The sequence below is a fragment of the Oculina patagonica genome, chromosome 8 (genome assembly GCF_052425735.1).
Source record: "Oculina patagonica isolate OP01 chromosome 8, crgOcupat, whole genome shotgun sequence".
Classification (NCBI taxonomy): Eukaryota; Metazoa; Cnidaria; class Anthozoa; order Scleractinia; family Oculinidae; genus Oculina; species Oculina patagonica.
This window is the reverse complement of record NC_135765.1, coordinates 32,710,591-32,734,514: the sequence shown is the minus strand read 5'-3', so window position 1 is coordinate 32,734,514 and position 23,924 is coordinate 32,710,591. Positions and strand designations below refer to the sequence as shown.

At 39.9% G+C, this 23,924-nt stretch overlaps 3 protein-coding genes across 3 annotated transcripts; all 3 read left to right on the top strand.

Moving 5' to 3' along the window:
• Nucleotides 1-5,179: 5,179 nt before the first annotated feature.
• Nucleotides 5,180-6,164, top strand: LOC144663817 (trace amine-associated receptor 9-like). The gene has a single exon (XM_078524881.1). The coding sequence runs from the start codon at nt 5,229-5,231 to the stop codon at nt 6,162-6,164; it is 936 nt and encodes a 311-aa protein (XP_078381007.1). The 5' UTR covers nt 5,180-5,228.
• A 2,577-nt stretch (nt 6,165-8,741) lies between these two features.
• LOC144662426 (small ribosomal subunit protein eS19-like) lies at nt 8,742-14,820 on the top strand. The gene is made up of 6 exons (XM_078523228.1): nt 8,742-8,900; nt 10,114-10,214; nt 11,312-11,380; nt 12,905-13,019; nt 14,505-14,559; nt 14,737-14,820. Exons 1-6 carry the CDS (start codon nt 8,827-8,829, stop codon nt 14,752-14,754), a joined length of 432 nt encoding a protein of 143 aa, XP_078379354.1. The 5' UTR covers nt 8,742-8,826; the 3' UTR covers nt 14,755-14,820.
• A 1,207-nt stretch (nt 14,821-16,027) lies between these two features.
• Nucleotides 16,028-22,474, top strand: LOC144664312 (uncharacterized). The gene is made up of 7 exons (XM_078525413.1): nt 16,028-16,099; nt 16,723-16,843; nt 17,357-17,791; nt 18,324-18,681; nt 19,995-20,137; nt 20,944-21,351; nt 21,922-22,474. Exons 2-7 carry the CDS (start codon nt 16,748-16,750, stop codon nt 22,297-22,299), a joined length of 1,818 nt encoding a protein of 605 aa, XP_078381539.1. The 5' UTR covers nt 16,028-16,099; nt 16,723-16,747; the 3' UTR covers nt 22,300-22,474.
• The last annotated feature ends 1,450 nt before the right edge of the window (nt 22,475-23,924 follow it).

Here is a 23,924-nt window from a genome sequence, read left to right as displayed (position 1 = left end):
AGCTATGTGTAATACAATCTCCTTTGAGCGCTTTTTGAAAACATTTCCTGGTGCCGAGGAATACGAGCGAAAGTAAAAAACGTAATGACGTCATTTCGTCGCTATGGCAACTCCGATGTTAATATAACACTAGTCATAAAAAAAAATCATCTTTATCTAATACAACTGTGGTGATCGTTTTTCGATAGCATTTTTAATGGCGACGTAGTTAATTCTCAAACTTGAGCGGTATTACCCCTTGAAAATCCAGTAGAGCCACCTTAATGCTGATGGCAACCTTAATTACGATGGACAAAGACCGCAGAAATATTGCTCATCGATTTCTTTCAGATTTCTTAATGAACGTTTGAGCGTTGTAGATTTGCACGTATCTGTGTGGCTGGCTTCCTATATATTTATCGGTACGTTTACCCGCCGGTTTAATTCATAATGTCACCTTTAGAGGCACGCTACAACAGTTTAAACGAATTCTAAGTTTCGAGTTTCGTTTGATGATTTTTTTATGCCCTGTGTACTACCTCTCACTTCAAGAATATAAGTCGATGTAGGCTCCTATTTTTGCAACAAGTCTATTAAAAACCAAGATTTTTTGTAACTTTCTAAGGTATAACGAGTTCTGTGATTGGCTAATAGTTGGGATTGGATTTTCCCGTAATGACAACGGGCATTATAACCAAAGTAATGCCCAGTTGACTGGTAAAACGTGGGAAACAGCGCAGCAAAAAGTCACTTCACTTGCTCTGGACTGTACTTGGAGAATATCGCCCTGCGTAAAGACTGCAGGAGGGCAATATTAGCTCCCAGTACGGCCCTGACGCTTGATTAATAAGAAGTACATTTACTTACACTTATAAAAAAAACATGGCTGAAAATTTAAATGAAAATTGTTTGAATAAAAATAGGTCAATATTAAAAAGAAATGATTGTTGTAACTTGTCTTCATAGATTCATAATTGTGACACAATGCTACCACAGTTTTCGTCCCATTTAATTTCTGACTTTTTGGTCTGGGGGAGGGACTCCAATATGAAAAGGGTGGACATGCTCGTCAAAAAGTTTGAAAGGAATCCCTAAAAGAGACCAATCTTGGCATAGCCTCCCACGCAGTCGTTTTAAGGGGCGATCGTGTTTCACTCTTGCTAATCTTGGCATGGCTCAAGCCTTGTTTGACCTCTAAAAGATACCAAAATACTAAAAAATACTAAAATGGAGATCAACTAGTAATCATTGATTTGACGCGACTTTTTTTGGCAAAAAACCGTGAGATTTCGGCGGTCCATTTAAAGGGTAAAGCCAAACAAGATCAAGACCAAAATCATCTATTTTTGACCTCCAGGTTTTTTATCTGGATATGTAAAATGTGCAATATTTCTCCCGAGATAAAAAAAAACTCCCTTTCCCGGCTCTCACATTACGAGATAACAAAAACCATTCTTAATTACATGTAAAGGCAAAGCCGTGCAAATACGTCTTCCTTTTTATTTATTTTGATGTTTGTACTTTTTAATATTGTTTAATATTGAATTATTTATTTAATTACTCGTTAATACTTCTAAATAAAGTTAAGTAAATAAAGTAAAAAAAGCACTGTATTAAAGTAATGTTAGTAGCGTATTGTAAATAGACCATTGTATTGTAACTGTTGTAAGTTTTTGAATCTAAAGGTGGATTTCCACTGTCGCGTTTTTGTTTACGCACGTTAACGCGCGTAAAAAATATAAACGTACGTAAAATGAAATTTTACGCGCGCGATTACGTGCGTCGAATTTACGTTGTCCAATTTCCAATGCCACGTTTTTTTTCAGGTATTTACGCACGTGAAGCGCACGTTTACGCGCGTAGCGATTTTGGGGGTTTTGAAAAAGTTGAACCGAGTTCAACTTTTTTCGCGGCTGTCTGCGGTTACGCAACGATTTACCCAATCATACTTTTGGATTTCGTCACATGACACCACTTACCATGTGGAAAACCATTTTGTTTTAAATCGCCCATCGATTTACTTTGGAAAACATTCAGATGTAAAAACACTTCTCATCGAGGAAGTCTTAACACTTCAAGAAATAATCTATAGAACTGGCTACAGAACCAAATTAACGAACGCAGTAGTGAAAGAAAACCCCTGGCGTCAGGTCACGTAGACTTTGAACCGGGAATCCGGGAAGGTCGCCTCAAACCTCTTTTACTTGATGGTGTCTTTCGGAAGTATTTATAAAATGCCTCTTGGTCATATTCACGCATTTCTTTTTCTAGCGTTTGGTACAAAGTGTTTTCATGGCAGCCATGTTTGAAGAGTCAAACAACAAGATATTTGCATAAAAATGTTAATGATTTTTTCCCAAAGGAAAAACAACTTATTGTTTCACTTCTCCAATATGGCCGACAATCACGCACTCTATTCACCAACTTGATAATTCAGTATGGCGGGCATTTACGCACGTTCAACGCGCGTAAAAAGGAAACGCTTTTTATTACTTTTTACGCGACAGTGGAAATTTGCCTACGTATCTTTTTTTACGCACGTTTTACGTACGTAAATATTTACGCGTCAGTGAAAATCCACCTTAAGTCGTGTTAGTACGTATCTCATTGTCACCATCATATATTTCTCTTCGCGTGAGTAGGCGCATTAAAACCAGTCACATTCTCTAATTAACACTCTCTGTTCCGTGCCGTTGCTTTGCCTACATCCCAGCTCTTCCACCCCACCTTGTTTTTTCTCTTTCTCAATAGTCCTTCTCCAAATACGTAGAGTCGGCCCATTCATTGTTCCTTTTCACCCCCTTGGGAGCATAGGGCGTCCACCAGTTTCCTCCAGCGTACACGGTTCTTTGCTAGTGCTTTGGTTCTTTCGCATGAGTAGCCTACTCCTTCCAACTCCTGTAGCATGGATCGCTTCCAATTGTTCCTTGGTCGTCCAACTTTCCTCTTTCCCTGTGGGTGGTAGTGCAAAGCTTGTCTTGTCACATTGTTACATTCTCTTCTGAGAGTGTCGCCAATCCAGCGCCATTTCCTTCGCTTAACTGATGTTACAATGGATTCCATGTTGGTCCTTCTTAGCAGCTCTTCATTGCTAATTACGTTCGGCTACCGGACTCCCAAGATGTATCTGAGACATTTGTTGACAAAAACTTGCAGTTTATTGTGAAGGGCCTTAGTTGAACGCCAGGTCTCACAACCATAAAGAAGAACGGACTTGACATTGGTGGAAAATATCCTGAGCTTGGTGTTTCAGAGTCTGCCCAATCCCCTCAAATTCACCGTCAGTTGTTTCGCGAAAGGAAGAAGTGCGCATGCGTATATTAAATGATGTCGAAAATCGAATGGCGAGTTGATTACCCGGCATACTCGTTCCCAGAGCTCTCGTTTCCTTTGGTCACGTGGTCGGCGACTTGTAACAGCACAAGAAGAATGAGTAGCTCTGGGATGACTGTTGATCATGCACCCGGTTTCAAAATTATCCAACATTTCCAACAATGGGACGAACTCAGATTAATTGCCACTCTTGATACACTAATACGCATGTCCGTGAAATGGGCTGTGATGGGTTGAGTAATGGATTTCTGACCACGGAATGGCTTGTTAATTGCTGGGTTGCAATTATAAACTTTCTTCGATTTGTTTTCCTTAGCCTTAAAAACTTGCAATTCAACTTAAAGTAATCTCTTTTAATAAAGCCTTCTGCCATATATTTCTGTCTAAACAACGGCAGCCATTCATGCAACAAGATAAAAAGAGAGTGCCCCTGTGATCAAAGTAAATGTATTATGTAGGGCTTCGATTCTTTTAAGTGTTCAAATGGCCGACAGGAGTCAAACGTGAATTGACTGGGTTTTTACCCTTGTAAAACGTGATCTCCTAAACCGCCCTTAACTGTAAATTTAACCATCGCGACTATCAGTCAAACGAGAGTAGACTTTTGACACTTTTAGCTGCGGGAAATGTGATTTTGAGTCCGTCGCCGACATAACGGAAAGTAGGTGCCAGTCCCTTTATTCGATTTTTGTGAAACGTGCTATAAATTTACGCACTTATGTCGAAAGGGGCACAATAGAAGAAACATCAAGAAAATTAAATAGATTCAGTTCAAAAATATATATTTGTTGTACACTTAGCATAGCTCAGTGGAAGTTTGTGTTTTCCTTTTCACGAAACAAAATGTATTTTAGTCACGCTTAGCGCGCCATATATCATTGCTGTTGGTTGATTTAAAAGCGATCATTAACGGTCCATTTACTTTTTTACAAACGCATAAGAGTTGCGGAACAACCGTTAATCGGATTCTGCTTTTATATATTTACGCTAAAACATTCTGATAACAATTTTAGACTCGATTTCCGGATAATTGACGACAAACAATTATCTGAAATCTAACCTCGTTTGCCGAATAATGGTTGTAAAGTATATCAAAATAAATACATAAATTCACCGAAAAATATTTGTTTACATTTAGATCAATTGAAGCTTATGTTAAGTTTCCGCTTCCTTTTTATTTCCAAAACTGATTTTAGTCTGTTGCGCCAGACTTTTGGATACTTGCGCTAAAAAAAACGTTCTGACTTTAATAATCGAAGATAAAAACACCTGAAATTAACCTTGTTTATCAGTTGATGGCTACGGAGTTCTCATCCGGCAAATATAACTTCGTTGATGACCGATAGTGGAATAATTTAACAAAATTATTATTTATCGTCGGTCGAACTTTGTAAAATTGGATTCTTGATGACGCCTGACTGTTACGCAGCTGTAGGCGGCTCGACTCGTTTCCGAAAAAACTGAGATGAAATTAATTATAAATGCCAACTGGAGGAACATTCTAAATTTAGAATAGCATATATACGTTTCATACGCGTCTGTGTTTTATCTTTTTCCTTTTTTACCAGAAAACAAAGCGAAATGAATATTAAATGTAAGGATGCGCGCGTATGAGCCGCCCACCTGACTAAAAAGCATCCAAATTCGTTATCCTTCTTGAGTAAACAGTAATTTCATCTGGGCGCTTCTTAATTATAAATGCATGCGCATATCCAATCAATTTATTTTTTATGAGTTTATTCAGCATCAACACAGCAGCAAATAGTAAAAAGTGAACTTTAATGTAACACGTTGACTCAAAAAGGCAATTCAATTGAACACAGTTATTTTTTTCTACTTTAATTAAGTACTATAAGTCGCTTTTAACTTGTCCTGTTTCAGAGCGCTTTTCGTTGGCAAGCAAAGAGGACTTCTATATGGCTGATCAACTAAACTGTACCGGAGAAATATCGTCAATTTCTGCGATAATCCTAGGAATTTTAAATTCAGTATCTGGATTAGCGGCCATAATTGGAAATGTTATTGTACTGATGACCTTCTACAAGAACCAAACACTGCGTCAGCCTTGTTATTATCTGGTAGCCTCTTTATCCGCCATCGATCTCTTCGTGGGTCTCGCAGTCAATCCGTTATACATCTTGCTCACAAACGTTGTCTCCTGGCAATACAGAGAAGAGCATCTACTGCAGCTTGAAAGCTTCTTTGCCATGTCCACCTCAATGGTAATCATGCACAATTTAAGTGTGATGAGTATCGAGCGATACATCGCGGTCATCTACCCGTTACGATACTACGGTATAGTTACAGTAAAGCGAAGCTACATCGCGATCGGAATCGTCTGGTTATTTGGCTTCACGCTGAATGCCTTTTCTTTTGCGCTAAGCAACGAGGACTTGCCAAAACTGTGGATTATCTGTGGTGTGCTTACTGGGTTTGTTCCCATGGTAATTATTTTCGTCTGCTATGGAAAGATCCTTAAAACAGCGCGCGAGCAGTCAAGGAGAATCGCTGTTACAGAGACAAGTGTCTCGGCAATTTCTCGAGACGATGAGAGCGCTGTAAACGGCGCAGAAACAACAACAACTCCTGCAGTTGAGGCCAAAAGAGCCAAGAAGACAGCATGGACTGTTGCAATTGTTGTTCTTGTAGCAGTTGTTATGTCCATGCCAGTTAGCGTTGTCAGCATTTTGCAGATTGCGACGAGCGATTTGTGTCGTCGCAGGCATTACAACCGAGCGTGGATGTGGGCCGCTACGTTATCACTTACAAGCTCAGCAATGGATCCGTGGATATATGCCATGAGAATTCGCGAGTTCAGAGCTTCTTTTAAACGAACCCTGTGCATTAAGTGACGTTTGCTGAGTATAGAAACAAACTTAACAAGCAACTCAAGAGCTACCCCGGGAGAGCTACGAAGTCAGTCACATTAAAATGTACAGGTCAGAGAGTCACGAAGCTCTTTTTAATGCAGGGTTGTAGCCAGACCTTTGCCATAGACGAGGCAAGATCTTGCTTATGGGTTTTCGGGGCATGCCCTCCAGAAAAGTTTGACATCTAGAAGCTCTGAAACTCTTTCAGAGACATGTTTCATGACGCATTTCTTAAGAAAACTCGATCTCATTTAACTGCGGATTATTTTCCCAACAAAACATATATATTTTTTTAATTTTTGGCAAAAATCTAGACGAGGCAAGTGCCTTGTCTTTCCTCTTGCTAGTTACGGCCCTAACTTTGCAGCCTAAAGGCAAAAATTTTATTTAGAGTAGAAGTGATTAAGTGTTTAAATGAAGTGTACACAAATGCCCACACTTATTACGAAGGCAAGCTTCATTAACTTCGCTGATCATGTTAGACATCGCTGGCAGATTATTCACGCGTATATAACCTGTCCAAAGCAAACCAAAATTACTAAAAGGAAAGAAAATAGACGTCATATCTGTTGGCTTTATTACGTTTAATTTAATTTATAGTCTTTGCTGAATCAGTCACCGACAACTCGGAAAAACGTTCAGTATCTTCAAAGAAAATTAACATTACTATCAAATTGAAAAATTGCTACAGTATAGTGGCAAAAAGAATTTGCACTGAAAACATACTGTGTTCCTTTTTCATTTTCACGTTGTATTATTGTCCGTTGGTAAGACAGAGTAGTTATTATAAATGTAAATAATAAATGTAAATATCAATCATTTAAATACATAAGTTATGTTTGAAAAGCATCATATTTATTCGGTAGTGTAATTAAGTTAGGCAGGAAAGTATATATGTAATATCTGTATATAAGTTATTGCAATTTTGGAAAACGAAATGTATGTAAACGATGCAAAATTGAAAAATTAAACTTATACGCAACACAAGTGCATCGCACAGCTTAATTAAATTTTTTGGAGCACCACCGCGAAACGGCCCAACTTTTATTATTCCGAAACTGACAAATAAAAAGAATCAATTATTGATATAAAGCCAACGGCGGTAATGGTAACTGTTATTTCAGGCTGCACGCTGTGAATTCATTGAAAATAATCTACAAAATTGAATAAAAGTCCCGGGGGGGGGGGGGGTGTACTCCCATAAATTTCGGATAGGGGTGTGCCGCCAAGGTTCTTAAACCCTTACCCTATTTAAGGATAAAGAAAGCGAAAATTGATACCCTTTTTAAGGCCCCACCGATGACACCCTATTCAAGGGAAGGAGAGCGTTCCGTGACGCCTAAACAGCGGCTCCGCGCACGGCCAAACACAAATCTTTATAAAATCGCTTTACACTTGAATGGGTATTTCGTTTTAAGATACCTTTTTTCGTTTTCTGGGCATTATTAAAGCTGAAAGATTGGTCCCTATCTGGATCACACCAGGAACAAATGCCAAAGACAAAAATGATCCCTATTTAAGGACGAGAACCTCAAACATACCCTATCGGGTGGCACATGCCTATTGCCCTTGGGGTACCCCCCCCCCGGGATAAAAGTATTGATGATTATTTACCTTTAGTTCGAGAAATTGACTTCCAGTAATCACTGAGACATACACTTGTGGACTGAGACAATGAATTTACACTGCATCGACTAGTCGCACCGGAAGAAAAATCTGACGATCTTCTTTATTGTAAAAATTAAGGTAAACATACCCAAGCGCACCTTTTGCCTAAAGCATTTCAAATCAACAAAGCCTGATTAAATTGAAAAAAAAATCTGAACGGCACTCAAGTATCATTGTCCCAGCAAGTTCAGAACAAAACAGTCGATTTTTATACGCACTTTTAGCAAGTTCGCTTGGTAAACGCTACCAGCTGTAAAATATGACCAAATAAAAAGAGGAATTGTCGTGGGAAAACCGACGGGAAACATGAAACGGTAAATACAGTAATACGCAGACCGCCCAGTCAAGACACGATCAGTTTTTTTTTTTTTCAGTTCAGATCGCAGTTAGTAAAATTTGTGCCTGCATAATAACCAAAACATTTTGTAGATTTCCATGATTTAAGTTTTCTTTTCTTTAACGTCGAGTATTCATTTTTGGTGGGAAGCTGACCACCTGGCCACAGTATTTAGCAAAACCAGGAAGGTCTTAAAAGTGAGGCACAATTATTTCGTTCGAAGATATTTTCTTAAGCTTATTATGAAACAAAAGATAGCGAAATTGACATAATTTTATTGAGAACTAGTAATTTTGACAGCAAAGTCGATAAAACCTTTTTTTTTTTCTTAAAAGCAAAATAGTATATAAAAAGAATTCCTTCCATTCCCGTTCTCAAAGTCCTCCGCTTTTTCCACAATTCTAATTTTCCACGCAATTCGTTATTGACCGCGAGAGACTGGAATAAGCCACGCAGCCCTTATGGCGCGCGGGCCGCCCCGCATTCTTTCTCTTCTCTTCCAGCAAGGTAAAATGGCGGACATGATTTCTTCCCACAAACCACGTGTATTCGTGTTATACGTCTTTTACAGGTCTTAGAAGGCCATCTAACTCCTCAATTTCCAATAGTGAATTACCTGTGTGATTTTTTTTGTCGCAGATGCCCGGCGGTGTGACAGTAAAAGACGTTTGTCCGCACGAATTCATCAAGGCTTTGGCAGCCCATTTGAAGAAGTAAGCTTCGACTTAAGTTTTGTTAAAAGCGTTTTGCAATCATGGTTTTATAGATCGCTCTAACGATTCAGCCGTTTACTGCGTTGATTATTTAGTCTTTGGAACGTTTTTCTTTAGAATTTACTTGGAATATATCAGTTAAATCAGCCATTCTTAATAGCTGGCGTTGCAATAAACTTATCATATAAGCTTACATACGATGTAAATTAATTTTGAAGGTCGAAGATCATAAATTTGCTTTATAATCTAAAGGTAAAAAGTGTTTAGAAAGCTGTAGAGTAACTTAAGCCTGTTAAGAAGCAGATCAAAATCTTTGTGATAAGTTTCCATCAAACTGAAATTAAATCATTCAAATTAGTAAATAATAGCTATATATTTTTATATTTTGAGCTAAAGGTTGAAACTCCTCTCCTATATCGTCTGGTCATGAGAATAACATACTGTACTTCTACTGATTAGCCTAACTTGTGCTTCTCTAATTAACAGTTAGACTATAAGCCCGAGTTTTTGAGTGAATAGTCAACAAAGTGCAGCTGAGTTGACTGTCGCTCACAGAAAACAAGGCTAGGGCGAGTAGTCTAATTGTTTTGGTAGAAATTCTAAAGAATTGCAGCCTGAAACCTACAATTACTTTTTAGCCAAAAATAATATAAAAACTGCCCAGCAACGCGCACACAATCATGCTCCATCAGTGAATAGGACACAGTTAGAGAACCAAGCAGATTCTGGATTTCCAATAGAACATGGCTGAGTTTCTGCTTCACCTTCGTCCCCGTAGAAAATATTGTCTTTTACTTTGCAATGCTTCACAGGGATGCAAATTTTCTTTACGTGCCACTTGAAAGGACAATATGTCCTACTAAGACACCAATCAATTGGAATTATCGGACATCACCAAAAACAAAAGGCCACTTACAAGTTATCACTTCCAATAAAACACGATTTTATGATCAAAATTGTCCGGACATCATGTCCAACCACAATTTGGATTTCTTCGAACATGAGCAAGTTTTGGTCGGCCAATGACCAACTGTTTTTGCATTGCCCTACTTCAGCACACAAGTTCAGTCTAATGTATGTGATTTTCACCATCAAACTATTGCTGTTTGAGAGAAATTATCCAGCTTATCTTATCCTCTGTTAGCTGCCGTTCAGTTATTGTAATCCTGATAAATATCAATGCTCCAGTTAAGTTTTCTTTTTTCCTGACTAGGGGTGGCAAGCTGAAGGTACCAGATTGGGTCGACCTGGTTAAAACAGCCAAAAGCAAGGAGCTTGCTCCGTATGATCCAGATTGGTACTACATCAGGGCAGGTAAGAACACTATTGCATTGCATTTCCATTTTATTATTGAGAATTTTTGAAGTTTTCCTTATCATGAAGGTATCCATTTGAAATAAAGTTGGGTTAGAAGAAATAGGAACAGATGGAGAAATAACCCCAAAAAATTGAGAAATCCTATTGGAACATCTGCCCGGGGGGGGGGGGGGTACTCCCATATGTGGCCTACATAGGTATGTGCCGCCCGATAGGGTATGGTTTTTAAGGTTGTCGGTCCTTAAATAGGGTATCATTTTTGCTCCTTTTGGCAATGTGTTCCCAGTGTGATCCCTAGATAGGGTACCTAAATTCTGTTAGCTAAAATAAACGCCCAGCTAAACGAAAAAAAGATATCTTAAAACTGAGTTTTCTGTTCAGGAATTAGAAAAGCGATTTTATAAAGATTTGTGTCTTGCCGTGCGCGGTTAGCCGTTATTTGGGTCGTCACGGAACGCTTCTTCTCCCCTTAAATAGGGTGTCATTTTTCGGTCAAAAAAAAAAAAAAAAAAAAAAAAAAAAAAAAAAAACACACCAACACAATGTTTTGGGTCTTAAAAAGGGTATAAATTTTCGCTTTTTTATCCTTAAATAGGGTCAGGGTTTAAGAACCTTGGCGGCACACCCCTATCCGAAATTTATGGGAGTACCCCCCCCCCCCCCCTGGGAACATCTGTAAGTCGAAGATTAAGGGCACTTTCCATTTGTGAGAACTGGCCAGCCAGACCGGTAAATCAAGAACAGAATTCCGTTGTTAGTCAAATTTGTCCTGTCAATTTACTCATGGTAGATTTGTGGGAGAATCTGATGCAAAAGGCCCATTTTACATTCAAAACCAATGGACTGACCAGCCAGTTCTGACAAATATAAAGCGCTCTAAGTATATGTGAATGTTGTCATTTGAATTTATTTCAGGTTAGACTCTATTGCTTTTTTAGCGGTTTCTATGTTACACAGTTGTAAAGATTTACAGTAACCCTTGAATTTATTTTGCTCAAATGTGATCTTGCTGACTATTTCCAGATAAACTGTCACATGCTCAGCTTCACGGTTATTTTACTTACAATGTACTTTTTGTTTTTGATGTTTTTCAGCATCAATCCTGCGTCATGTGTACCTTCGTAATGGTCTTGGTGTTGGTCACCTAACCCGTGTCTATGGAGGTATGCAATACACTACCCAGAATTTTATTTGCATTTAACACACAAAATTCATGAGTTTTGATTTGTCAATTGAAGAGGCTGTTGTAGAGTATAGTAGAATCATGATTTCTCAATCCTTTGGTTTTTAGAAACTCTCGATTTCTTGAAACGATTTTCATTACCCTTAAATAGTACCTGTACTTCTCTAATTTCACCCCTAATTTCAAGAAGCAATTTTCGTTTCCCGTGGAGGTTTGAAAGAATGGGATTCTACTGTAGTTCTGCTTTACACTGTGTGTTAATAAAGAATGAAACCTCAAAAGAATAGCTTATTGAAGTAGGAAGTTACTATAGTAAAGCCCCAGTTTGTTAAGACATAAGGCTTCAACTTTCAACTTAACTTTATTTATTAATTTTATTTATAAGTTTAAAATAATAGTTACAAGATTTCTGTCGCCCGCAAATAGCAGATGCTTATTTTGAGGCAGGTGGCAAAGAAAGTAAAACTAAGTTAATTACAAAATTTTAAGAAAAAGAAATTTTTGTACTAAATAATATACCGTATTTATTCGGTCATAAGGCGCACTTGGTTATAAGATGCACCCCAAACTTGGCAAATTTGTCATGCTCAGTTTCCAAACTGAAATTTTCCAAAAACACTCGGTTATAAGAGGCACCATGAGTTGGTGAGTTGAAAAGATGCGGTGATCAATTTAAGGACAGTTCTTCTTACAGAATTTGAGTGTTGTTCATACTCCTTGGCACAATCTTCGCTCAAAGGGTGAAAAGGTAACATTTCTTGCTAAAAAATACGTAAATCCACTTGAGCTTGAGCAAAACATCTTTCCATTATTCATGCTTCGAATTTAGCTGCTTAGTAACCTGGAAGATGTGTAGTTTCCAGTAACCACTGAGTTTGTAGCTTGGTTGCCAAGTTCTCAAGCATGGTTCGTATTGCTTTCTACTTTGTTTATCGAGTGGTTTTGAAAGATTCTCAAGCTTTTTTGGTGTTTTCCCAGTCTTCTAAAGTCATTTCCAACATTCCACGCTTAGAAAAGTTTGTTTCAAATGAGTATGCTTGATTTTCTTTGTCTGTTTCAACAAAATGCTGGCATAGACTTGCGTTGCGAAAACTTGTTAATACGTGACAATAAACTTTACATTGAAACTTGCTGTTTCTTATATCTGTTTTCTTGTTCTAAAAGTCAATGACCAACATTAAGTGTTTTTATTTTTCTTGTTTTATTTGTAAGTTCCGGTAAAATGGCGGTCATAAGATTTTGTTGGGCAAAAATACTCGGCTATAAGACGCACCCCAATTTTGGCATAAACTTCCCACAGAAAAACAGATTTTCCTTGAAAAAACTGGCGCCTTATAACCTAATAAATACGGTAATAAATGAATGTCAAAAATAATATTGTGACATTCACTGGAGAAAAGAGAAACAGCATAGAGTTCTCTCAGCTTCTCTTGAAATATAAAATATAATTTCTTTATCATATGCATCCACTTTTTAATTAACCACTGTTCTTGTGTTTGTTCAGGACGTAAGCAACGTGGTGTGAGGCCAAGCCACTTTGAGCGCAGTTCGTCATCGGTTGCTCGCAGTATTTTGAAAGGCCTTGAACAACTGAAATTGGTTGAAAAGGATAACGCTGGGTGAGTTAACCTGAAACTGCCTAAAATTGTCAAAATACAAATTCTACCAAAGACATGACAAAACTATAATGCTAAATAGTTTCCATCTGAATGGGCACACACTAGTGGGTTTATACAGACCTATAGCTTTCATTTGAATGGTCGCACGGTATAGACAGGGCTCGAAACTAACTTTTTAACTCGCTGGTTTTTTGCTAGTGACATGCCATGACAGATTGACTAGCCAAAAGTAATAATTCACTAGTCAGATAATTATATTGATTTCTATTAAGAAATGTTGAGTTTTTCACTAGCCCAAATGGCTAGTAGGAATGCTTAACCTGGTAGCCAAAACCTAAATTAAAGTACAGTCAACTCTCTCTAAGACGGACACCATCGGGACCGGCCCCAACTGTCCGTCTTAAAGAGGTGTCCGCCTTACAGAGAGTCGAGGTAACGTGACATCAGAAATTTTGAGAAGATAAACCTAAACGGCTATGCACAACGAATACACGTCGGTTATGAGTCGCTTACTTTAGCAAAACCTGTAAAGTGGAGCAAAAATAGTATCAGAAATTCGACTTGTTTGTTCATTACAAACGGTAATACTGTAAGTAGAAAACTACCTCTTTGGTGCCATATACTTAAGGAATACGTTATAGCAGATTGTTTTTGGTAAGTTTGGTATTCTAAAGGCGTTGACTTACTATGCTATATGTTGATACCAAGTTTCGAAGTATTATTCACTAAAAAATAACTTTTTGTGCGTGTCCGTTGGCGGTTTCAAAGTGTCCGTTGTCCGTCTTAGAGAGGTGTCCGCCTTACAGAGAGTTTTGTTACAGTAAAATGACTGAAAAACGGCAGGGACCATCACCAGGTGTCCGCCTTATGGAGGTGTCCGTCTTATAGAGGTGTCCGTTAAGAGAGAGTTGACTGTAATCTTTGGCTAGGTGGCTACCATTAGTTTCAAGCCCTGATAGATCGACCAACTTAAAAAGTTAGCACCACCTTGTACAGCACAATAAACAGTACCACATGAAAGTTCTGTGTCACACACTATGGGTCCCTCAACCAACTTCAAAGTTAGAACCGCCTTGTACAGCATAATTAACAGTAAAAAAAAAAAACCCCAGAACAACCACATATAAAAGTACTACTTCTCAACTGCTTTCAATTACATGTAGTCATACTGTTGTGCCATTCACAGGCTAAAAGTTTTAACCACCTTGTACAGCACAATAAACACTGCCACATGAAATGACATTTTACAGCAAGGCGCCCAAAAGTGTGACCACTTTTAATTTATTCACATTCTTTCGTGCAGATTTAATCCAATCAGAAGTCAACTGCAAGCTATCCACGGCTTTGATTGGATTAAATCTGCACGAAAGAATGTGAATAAATTAAAAGTGGTCACACTTTGGGCGCCTCTGCTGTTTAATAGCTGTATGTTGAAAAAAATATTTCTGCATCCTATTCTGATAATTAAAGTACTGTCTGTTTCAGTGGCCGAAATATCACCAGTCAAGGACAACGGGACATGGACCGCATTGCTTGCCAGGTAACTCCCGCTAATTATCATTTGAGTAAAAAAGAGTGGTCATTAGCACTAGATTTTCGCTTTCTTTGGAGACGGGGGGTGGGGATTTCAAGAGGATAACTTGTTTAAGTGCAGTGTAACTTAGGTTTGAAACATTTTATCCTGACATTTTCTTCTTTTTTTTTTCTGTTTCTACAGGTTATGTCAAGTGCATGAACCAAAGCCAAACAAAACATGTAAAATTTCAACAAAAAATAAAGATATCTGTTTTTACAGTGATAAGAGTTGAAATATTTTTCTAATTACTGGTACGGAAAAATTATTAATGCCCAAAAAACCTATGTCAAAACTTATGTGAAGCTGTTAGTCTGTCCCAGGCTTTCAGATAGTACACGACATTAGCCTGCGTGTTTTGTTCGTCTGCAACACAGGCTAACTGTACATGAACCTGAAGAAAGATTTACTGGTGCAGTTTAGCCGTCCTTGGTTTTAACAACTTTGGATTTTCCTTGTTTTTGTTCTCCTTTTTGGGGGTCCCCCCCCCCCCCTTACCCACTCTCTTTCCCCTCCCCCCAATCACCCAAAGTTCTTTGTGGGCAAAAGTGCCACAGCTGTCAATCAAATACACAAGACAATGACAGAATAGACTGACACTAGCGAAGTGAATTATAAGCCCGTGTGATTGTTGTTCTCAAGCAAATGGTGTTATGACAATTTAAACCCAGTTCTTAAGCTAAGTATCGATATGGCCGCCTGTTGGTATCCATAGAATACTTACATTCTGATAGTCGTGTCAAAAACGTAACGAGATCCCCCCCCCCCCCCGACTCCGGGCGCTAAATCGAATGGTTACGGTAACGAGTGGGGAAAAGTCATTTCAACCAAATTGCGATTGGTTTCAAGTTACTGGCTGAAACAGGAAGGAGAGGGCTGCAGATAAATATTAATACAAAACCGGTCAAACAAGGGATGTGTAATCCTTAATGCTCTAAAGCCACTTGTGTTCGGGGAGGGTAGCTGGATGATTTCAAATACTTAAATTAGAGAGTTGTTTTCGGCCACAAAGAAGGGGATATGGGACCCCTTCTGAGGTTCCTCTTTCTTTCAAGTTTAGGCGGCGAAATCGAATTTGGTTGAATGACCCGAATGGAAACTTAAAAGAAAAGTCACCCAAAAACAGCTCCAGGTTCGAGGGGGGAACACAGTATAAGCTTCCAGAAAAACGCATTATTCCATGTACAACGTTTTGATTTGGTTACCAAAACTTGTTCATTGATCTTCCATGCAAGTTTTTTATTATTATCAAGTATGTGTGTTTGAGTGATGATCTCGCACGTATTCTGCGTGTCAAACGCGTGCGAAGCTCACGGATCTCACGCGCGATCGCTCGAGTTTGTCGGCCGTCAACACACGAATTGACGTGTGAAAGCCAGAAACTTCAGCTCTGTTGGAAACGATATCAGATTATATTTCAAAAGCCAAAGGTCATTTGGACGCTCTAAAAACACGCAAGGTTTCAAGGCATATCTCTTACTTTTTGGAATACACTACTTCGTTCAAGGTAAGTTAGCTTTCAATTGAACATGTCTCGCTTCGATCTCTTCAAGACACGTTATATAATAGGCAAGGAAAGTATTAAGTCAAGTCAAAGATTGGTTTACAGTCTACAGTTTGCCACATTTTCCTGATTTTCTAAGAACCTTTGGCTGCCGATTGATAATAACTCATTGGACAGGATATATAACTTCTTCGTTCGCTTGAAATCATGTTTAACAACTTTGGTCCGAGGTCATTTGCTAACTTACAACTGAGCCTTGCTTTTATGGTACGTTTAATCACCGCGAATTGTACCATTCGATCCTCTTCTTATCTCCCATCCCGAATTTATATTCGTGTAGTAGCCCCCCCCCCCCCTCCCCTTCTCCGTACCTACCCCTCCCCGAAATCTAAGGATTTCTCCTCTGATTTTTGTCGATTGAAGTTACAAGGGAGGATGTCATTATCTATTTCCAAGTTTTGAAAAATGTAAACCTATCCGGATTCTCGTTTTCTTTTTGCGATAGGGTTTATGGTGACAGAGCTTCGTCATATTATATTAAACTGAACTTTAAGCGCTATTCTTCTGACATATTTGCGCTCTTCACAATTATGTATTTATTTCGATTTTTTTTGCCCTCGGTTTAGGTGAATGTTGCCGCCTTAACAGAACATGAAGTTTTTTACTGCATTTATCCTTCAAAATGTTTTCTTCTTGGCTGTATATGGACAGAGAGTTCGACCGTGGACTCAGAGAGATTGCCAAAGGGTAAGAATGACCTCCAAGAAACCCCTCCCCCCCCCCCCTACCTCTCACCGCCTCCAACCGCCACTGAGAACGTATATATTATTGTTTTAGGCAAATGAGTGTCATGGGATATGCTACCTAAAGCATACGGATTTTCCAGTGCTGAAGATTAAAGTTCTCAATTCACTTCAATTCAAAACAATTTACCTTTTTATTCTCCAATATTTCTTCTTAAATGAGTGCAATCCACAATCCAAACAAATACTCAGTAATCTGATTAAGTTAATTAAAGAGCTTTAAATCTTTCAAGCAAAAAAGCACTGTGGGTTTGTTTGGACGAAAAAATCGTCAGCCAATTCTTTAACTGTTTCAGCCTCTATTTATAAACTCGAAACATCAATTCTAATAACGTTTTAAAAGCATTTTCCCGTCGATTCCGAGTCTCTCCACGCGAGTAGGACACGCGCGTGTGGGGAATTTGACCGATTCCCAGATAACAATGTCTTTGTTTTTTGTCTCAATACGTTCACTCAGATGACCAGCCAATGCGATCAAATAACGCGTGGGGCCCAAGGCGCACCCGGGCCTCAAGGACTCCCTGGGAACCAAGGGGCTCCGGGCCCCACAGGCCCGCAAGGTCCAAGGGGAGCTAGAGGGCCGCCAGGAAGATCTAGCCCGGGGCCTCCTGGACCACCGGGACCCCCGACCGGTCAACGACCCGGTCCCCCAGGGGATCCCGGAGAACGAGGGATATCAGGTAGTCCTGGTGACCGCGGAGATGCTGGAACACCGGGACCGAGAGGAAGAAAAGGATACGACGGGTTTCCAGGAGAAAGGGGGATCAAAGGCGAAGAGGGGGATTCCGGTGACCCCGGCCCGCCTGGTAATGTGGGATCCTCCGGTACCATGGGAAGTTGGTCGCGATGTTCATGGGAGTTGAACCGCAATAAAGACAATGGCCTTCTAAAGGTAGTCTTATAAGTTGCTTGTTCGTTTGTCTGTTTATTTGTAATTTTCCTCGATGTTGGATTTGAAGCATATTCTTTTGATTTAAAGTGAATTTATTCGCTTTTAAAACTTTAGTTCGAGTGAATCAGAATTTTTAAAAATTTTGTTGACTAAATCAGCAAAAGTACATTTAAGGGACCGTCAAATTCATCTGCCCTCAAAACCTTATGTGCTACTAAATATGAAGACAAAATTCTTAACACACCGGACCACCTCTGAAACTTTTCCAGTAGTGTAGCGGCCCTCGTAAGCTTGTAATTTTACTTGTCCTCTAGTGTAGCACTTGCTACTTTTTCGTTTTTAGGGCTAGGGGCATTGTACCTGTTGACTGTTCTATTTCTCTCAACGGATAGGGAGCCATTCATGTAAGACCTTCCGAGAGCTACTACCCGCCTAACTCTCAAGTCAGTCACTACACGCAAACTTGCAGATAAAAAGAACATCGTTTATTGCAGAAGATTCCATTCTAACCCATACCAATTTACTTTAATAGGAATGCATCTTCACAAAGCAAGACTCTAACTCAGTTCTACACGTCGTGTACGAAGGCAACCTTCAGATCGGTCTCTGCAAAGACTGCTGCAAACGATGGTACTTCATCTTCAACGACGCCGAGTGTAAGAACCCAGGCCCAATCGACGCAGTTATGTCGGGAGGTCTGGGCCTCGATTACCCATTCTACTCCTACGGCAGAATTGAAGGGTTTTGTGAAACAAGATTTGCTTCAGGACCGATTAGAATCGGCCTACAGATGGAAGATTGTCCGACGTTTTCAAGTTCGCCGATACCGTATAATCTACGCCTGTATAAACGATATGGGAACATATTAATCCAAGAAGTTTCGCCATCGCAATGAAATACATATACAGAATAGCAAAAGCCAAGACTGCTCACAATTTCTCCATATTTCCCAACGCGAAAAGAACCCGCGAACGTAACGAACTCGGAACGTAAGGGCGTGGTGGGTGGGGATTGGGCAGGCGAATGAGAAAAATATACCTCCTCCCAACCACCAACCCCACCTCCACGATCCCCTTACGCTCTGCGCTTTTGTTCCCTTGTGTTTTTTTTCTTTTCGCGATCTGACATGATCTGGGAAAATAGAGAGGCTCTGAACAGTCAACGACAGGACCAATGCATGCACTGCGGCGTGTATCTCCATATTTTTTTTTCTCTCAAAACTACTGATACGAAATGAGCGAGCGGCGAGAAACAGCTTGGAGGACAAGGAAAATAGATACAGGTCGCACTTTTGCCACTGACTCACGGACCTCACGTCAAAAGTGAACGAAATTCTTGTTTCAAATAAAAGCTATATTTTGAGCACTCCTTTCTTGAAGTACCATTCAGTTATGCTGTACAAGTTGTATCTATCCTTCAAGTCCTTGGATGAAATCCTAGTGCGGATTGAGCATTATTTTAATGTGGTACCGTTGTTGTTGTTGTCGTTTTTTTTAAAACTTGGGGAAAAGTTAGCAAATCTTCACATAAGCATAAAAGTTAACGAACACTTTTAGTCATTCCTGATACACTTGTTTACAGCGGGTGCTTCTTTCTTTGCACATTAGTCAAAGCCAGTGTTCTAAGCCATTTCCCTCTATTTTGCGTTTCCTTTTTCTCTTGCTAATCGGTGTATTTTAAACAAAACAGCCCGACTCTAATACTGCGGCGATCGTTTCCCACGGTATATTCTGTAGCGTCTGTCCTATCCCCGAGATTTACCTACACCCAAGAAATAAGGGCGCATGTTTCTCACAATCTGAGATCCAGGGGGAACGCGCGCCTCTCGCGTTGATCGCGCAAGGAAGAATTCTCGTCTCGCGCGTAATTCTTGTTTGGCTGCGCGGTTCTTAAGCGCGTCAAATGCGGAAAGTTTTAAAGGATGTGCGCGCTAGCGATAAAAGTTCTAGCATCTCCATAATTTTCAGGCAATCATTAACACACTTCGTTCGTTTGCGTTGAATCGTGTTTTGTGTAAAGATACTACACAAGGCGTTTTACATGCATGAGGATTAGCCAAACAAAAATAAATGTTCAGCCTGCATCCATGCAGAGCAGAGTCCTTCTAATCCGGAAATACCCGTCTGGCATGGTAAGCAGAGTGAATTAACAATGACATCCTGTTTGTTATGATCAACGCGCGCGTCACGCAATCCATTACAAGGAACAATCGATATCTGTAAGTCTGCTCGCTCAAAGACATCAGCAATGGTGGCCATGTTTTCGCTTCTCTTTCTGTCTTTCTTTATTGTTAAGACGATCGACGGTCAAGGTGACATTGTGTGGACGCAGCCAGAATGTCGCGAGGTAGGAAATTATTGTTTTGGCGTCAGTTTAGATTACCGACATTTATTTGTGGTATTTTCAGAGCCGACTAAGAGACCATCGTGCTTATTTTAAAAAACCTCTTATGGATAAATATCACTGTAAAGCAACACAGTTATTTGTGTTTTGAATTGTTTGATATTCTTATCGAACGATTTTTGACTGATCGAGGACAAAGTGAAGCAAAAAATCCGAGCAGAACATTTTGGCCGAGTGCTACTCATTATAGAAAGAATGAAAATCAATTACAAATGAATTCTACACCTCCCCCCCCCTCCCCTTTCTCGCTTCCCCTCTCTCCACCCGCTAGGTGCGGTTGTTTTATTTTTATCACGTTTATCTAAAAAAAAAACGTTCCACATATACCGGCTAAGAATCACAGTTTTATTAAACAGTCTTTTGTGCACTTCTTTCTATTTGATACGGCAATCACAACCCTCCTTACCAAAGAGTGGGGTTGGGGTGGGGGGGGGGGGGAGAGTGGTGTGCATTTTAAACTTTCAAATCCCTTTCAATCCCTTTTCCTGTTACAAATTAAGTAAGCGTGAGAAACGCCTTCGCTATAAGGCAAATTTTCGAAAGAAGAATTTCTTTGAAAATCAATGCTGGAAATGTTTATATTGGCATAACCTGAGTATCAGGCCTTCCTAAGGGGAGGGGGAGGGTAGGGAAGGAAACTCCCTTCCCCTTAGAAAAGCCTGATACTCAGGCTAATATTGGCAGGGACCGCGTATCGCAATTCAAGCTATTTTTTAATTTGTTTTTTTATCTCTTTTTTTCCATTGTAGATGATGGAATCATGCGAGTTGCTTTCTGGTTTGCCTGGACCTCCAGGGCCAGTTGGACCAAAGGGTACCACCGGATCTCCGGGGTCACAGGGCATACCCGGGGATCGAGGATTTCCGGGGGAACCCGGTAACTCCCCCGTGGGAGGCGGAGGTTTTCCCGTGAAAGGACAGAAAGGAGAACGTGGAGAGATCGGAAGAAAAGGAGCAAAAGGGCGGAAGGGAGACGCCGGGCGCCTCGGGAGTCTGGGGGACGTGGGATCATGGGGGCCTCGGGGGTTACAGGGGGATAAAGGAGATCGTGGAGAAACCGGCCCACAGGGGAATAAAGGAGAACCTGGAGTGAGCGAACTGAACTGGAAACAATGTATGTTCAGACCTGATATCAATACGCTCAAGGGAGAGTTGGCTGTAAGTATGCTGTACAGTAGTTTTGTGTTGATTTATAGACTGACTGACTGACTGACTGACTGATTGAATGGCTGACTGAGTGTCTGTTTAACTGACTGATTGACTGACGACAGACTGACTGATTAATTGACTGACTGTTTGACTGTCTGACTGACTGACTGACTGTCTGGCCGACCGACTGACTGAGTGATTGATTGACGGACTGACTGACTGCGCCGACCGACCGACCGACCGACCGACCGACCGACCGACCGACCGACCGACCGACCGACTGAGTGATTGATTATCTGACTGACTGACTGACTGATTGACTGTCTGACCGACCGACTGAGTGATTGATTGTCTGACTGACAACCTGACTGATTGACTGTCTGACCGACCGACTGAGTGATTGACTGTCTGACTGACTGACTGACTGATTGACTGTCTGACTAAACCGACCGACTGAGTGATTGATTGTCTGACTGACTGACTGGTTGACTGTCTGACCGACCGACTGGGTGATTGATTGCATTGACTGACTGACTGACTGGAGAATTTATACTTTTAATTTTGTTTCTTTTTCCCTAGTCTTGCACGTTTGTTAAAATGCGTAACGATACCTCACTACACGTCACCTACCAAGGAGAGACACATATCGGTTTATGCAAGACCTGCTGTAAGACTTGGTACTTCACGTTTGACAACTTGACGTGTACCGACCCTGGGAGCATCAATGCGGTGTTCAGCGCCTTACACTTGATTGAAAGTGACGAGAAGAACACTCTCCCAGTATTTATGCATGGTAGTGTCTCTGGCTATTGCAGTTCAGTCCCTGGGGGATTAGTTCGCGTGGGGATCTCTTTGGATGATTGTCCCGGATATTCCAGTATACAGGAGATTATTTCCGCTGTAATTCAGCCTAACAGTCGACTAATAATTCAAGAAGTCCCCCCTCCGCAAGCTTAAATCTCCGACTGTAATCATTGGTGAAAATTGCTCCTTTTGTTGTTAGGCTTATATATGTTTGGAGTTCTTATGCATTAAGGTACCCCTGAATAATACAAGGATCACTTGAACAAACTGCAGCGAAGTGATGCCGGATCTGCGTGGATTAGGATTAGTAATATTGAATAAAACGTTAAACCAATTTTTCCCCCCCCCCCCCCCCCAAAAAAAACCCCCTAAATTAAAATGCAAGGCTAATCAGACAGCTAAAAAGGCTAAAATCAATAAATTTTATTGCCCGATATTTCGGCTAGACAAAACTAACGTTCTTCACTTAGCTTTTTCAGCCCCTGAAGAAGGTTACTTTTGTCAAGCCGAAATATTGGGCAATAAAATTATTTTAGCCTTTTTAGCTGTCCGATCAGCCTTGCATTTGGTTTAACGTTCTTATACAAGTCGGTTAGCCAACTGCTTTCCAAATTTAAGATTCCTACGTACAAGGGCGGGAGAAATTGTCACCTGTGCAGAGTGAACAAGTTTTTAGGAAACATATGTGCTTTCTTGCCAGGTTTAGCTATTTTAAATAACCTCGTACCAAGATATTTTAACTTTTGCGTCGGAAGACGACATCTTCGCCTTCTCCACAGAAAAACAGCACAGAACTGAACAGCAGTTTCAGAGGTTTTTCTTTCACCGGCATTAGGTTAATTTAATTTGTAAAATTTAATTGTCTGTCATTCAATATAAAAACTTTTACCTTACTACGTATATACTGTAAAACTTGTTTGCAAACAATAACGATTCATAAACACTTCTTACGAACATTTACCCAGAACAACACTTATTAATAAAAGATAAAAAATTTATACCATTTATCCGTGTATGTCTTATGCCAAACCGCATTAAACTGAAGGACCCTAGTGTCACAAAGTAAAACACAAAAATAACTATTTACCAACGTGTGACAAATTTGAAAAAATAGGCATAATAATTCAATTATAAGCTTCCTCAATCCACATCTCCTCGGCCAATTTTTTTAAGTCAGAAAACTCATGCACAGTCAATTCTTTTGTCGTTTTCATTTCAAAGCATTAGTGGGTTCGTCAATTGGAAAGACATTAAAGGCCCTCGTCAATATCAATGTCAGCAATTAATCACGGCTATTGTAAAACATTGGTCAAAGTAAGGTTTGTTGTCTTACACAGGGTAAGGGCGCAGGGCACCCTCCGGCCCCTATTTCACCCACCTCTCCTCCTCTGTCCTTTCCACACCCACTCACTTAGGCTTTTATAGATTGTGCTGGCATAATTTTTGGCATAAGTGGAGCTAAAAAGCATAATTTGTGAAACGAGCACTGCCACGGCATAATTAGCAATTTTTAGCACTTTTTGGAGCATAAATTCATAAAATGTAGTAAATATGGTGTACTTTCTACAGAAATAAATGAAATTTAGGTAGTTTGTTCTTGCAATGCGTGTTTTAGCTATACAAACGGTTTAGAGATGCGAGCAGCTAATTTGGACAGCTGACGGCCGTGATAAACTGCCATAAACACAAATAAATTTACAACAACAGTTTATTTAAAAAACATCATAATTTGGTGTCGTTATTGCGCACCTCTATGTATAGAATCTACGTCATTTTTG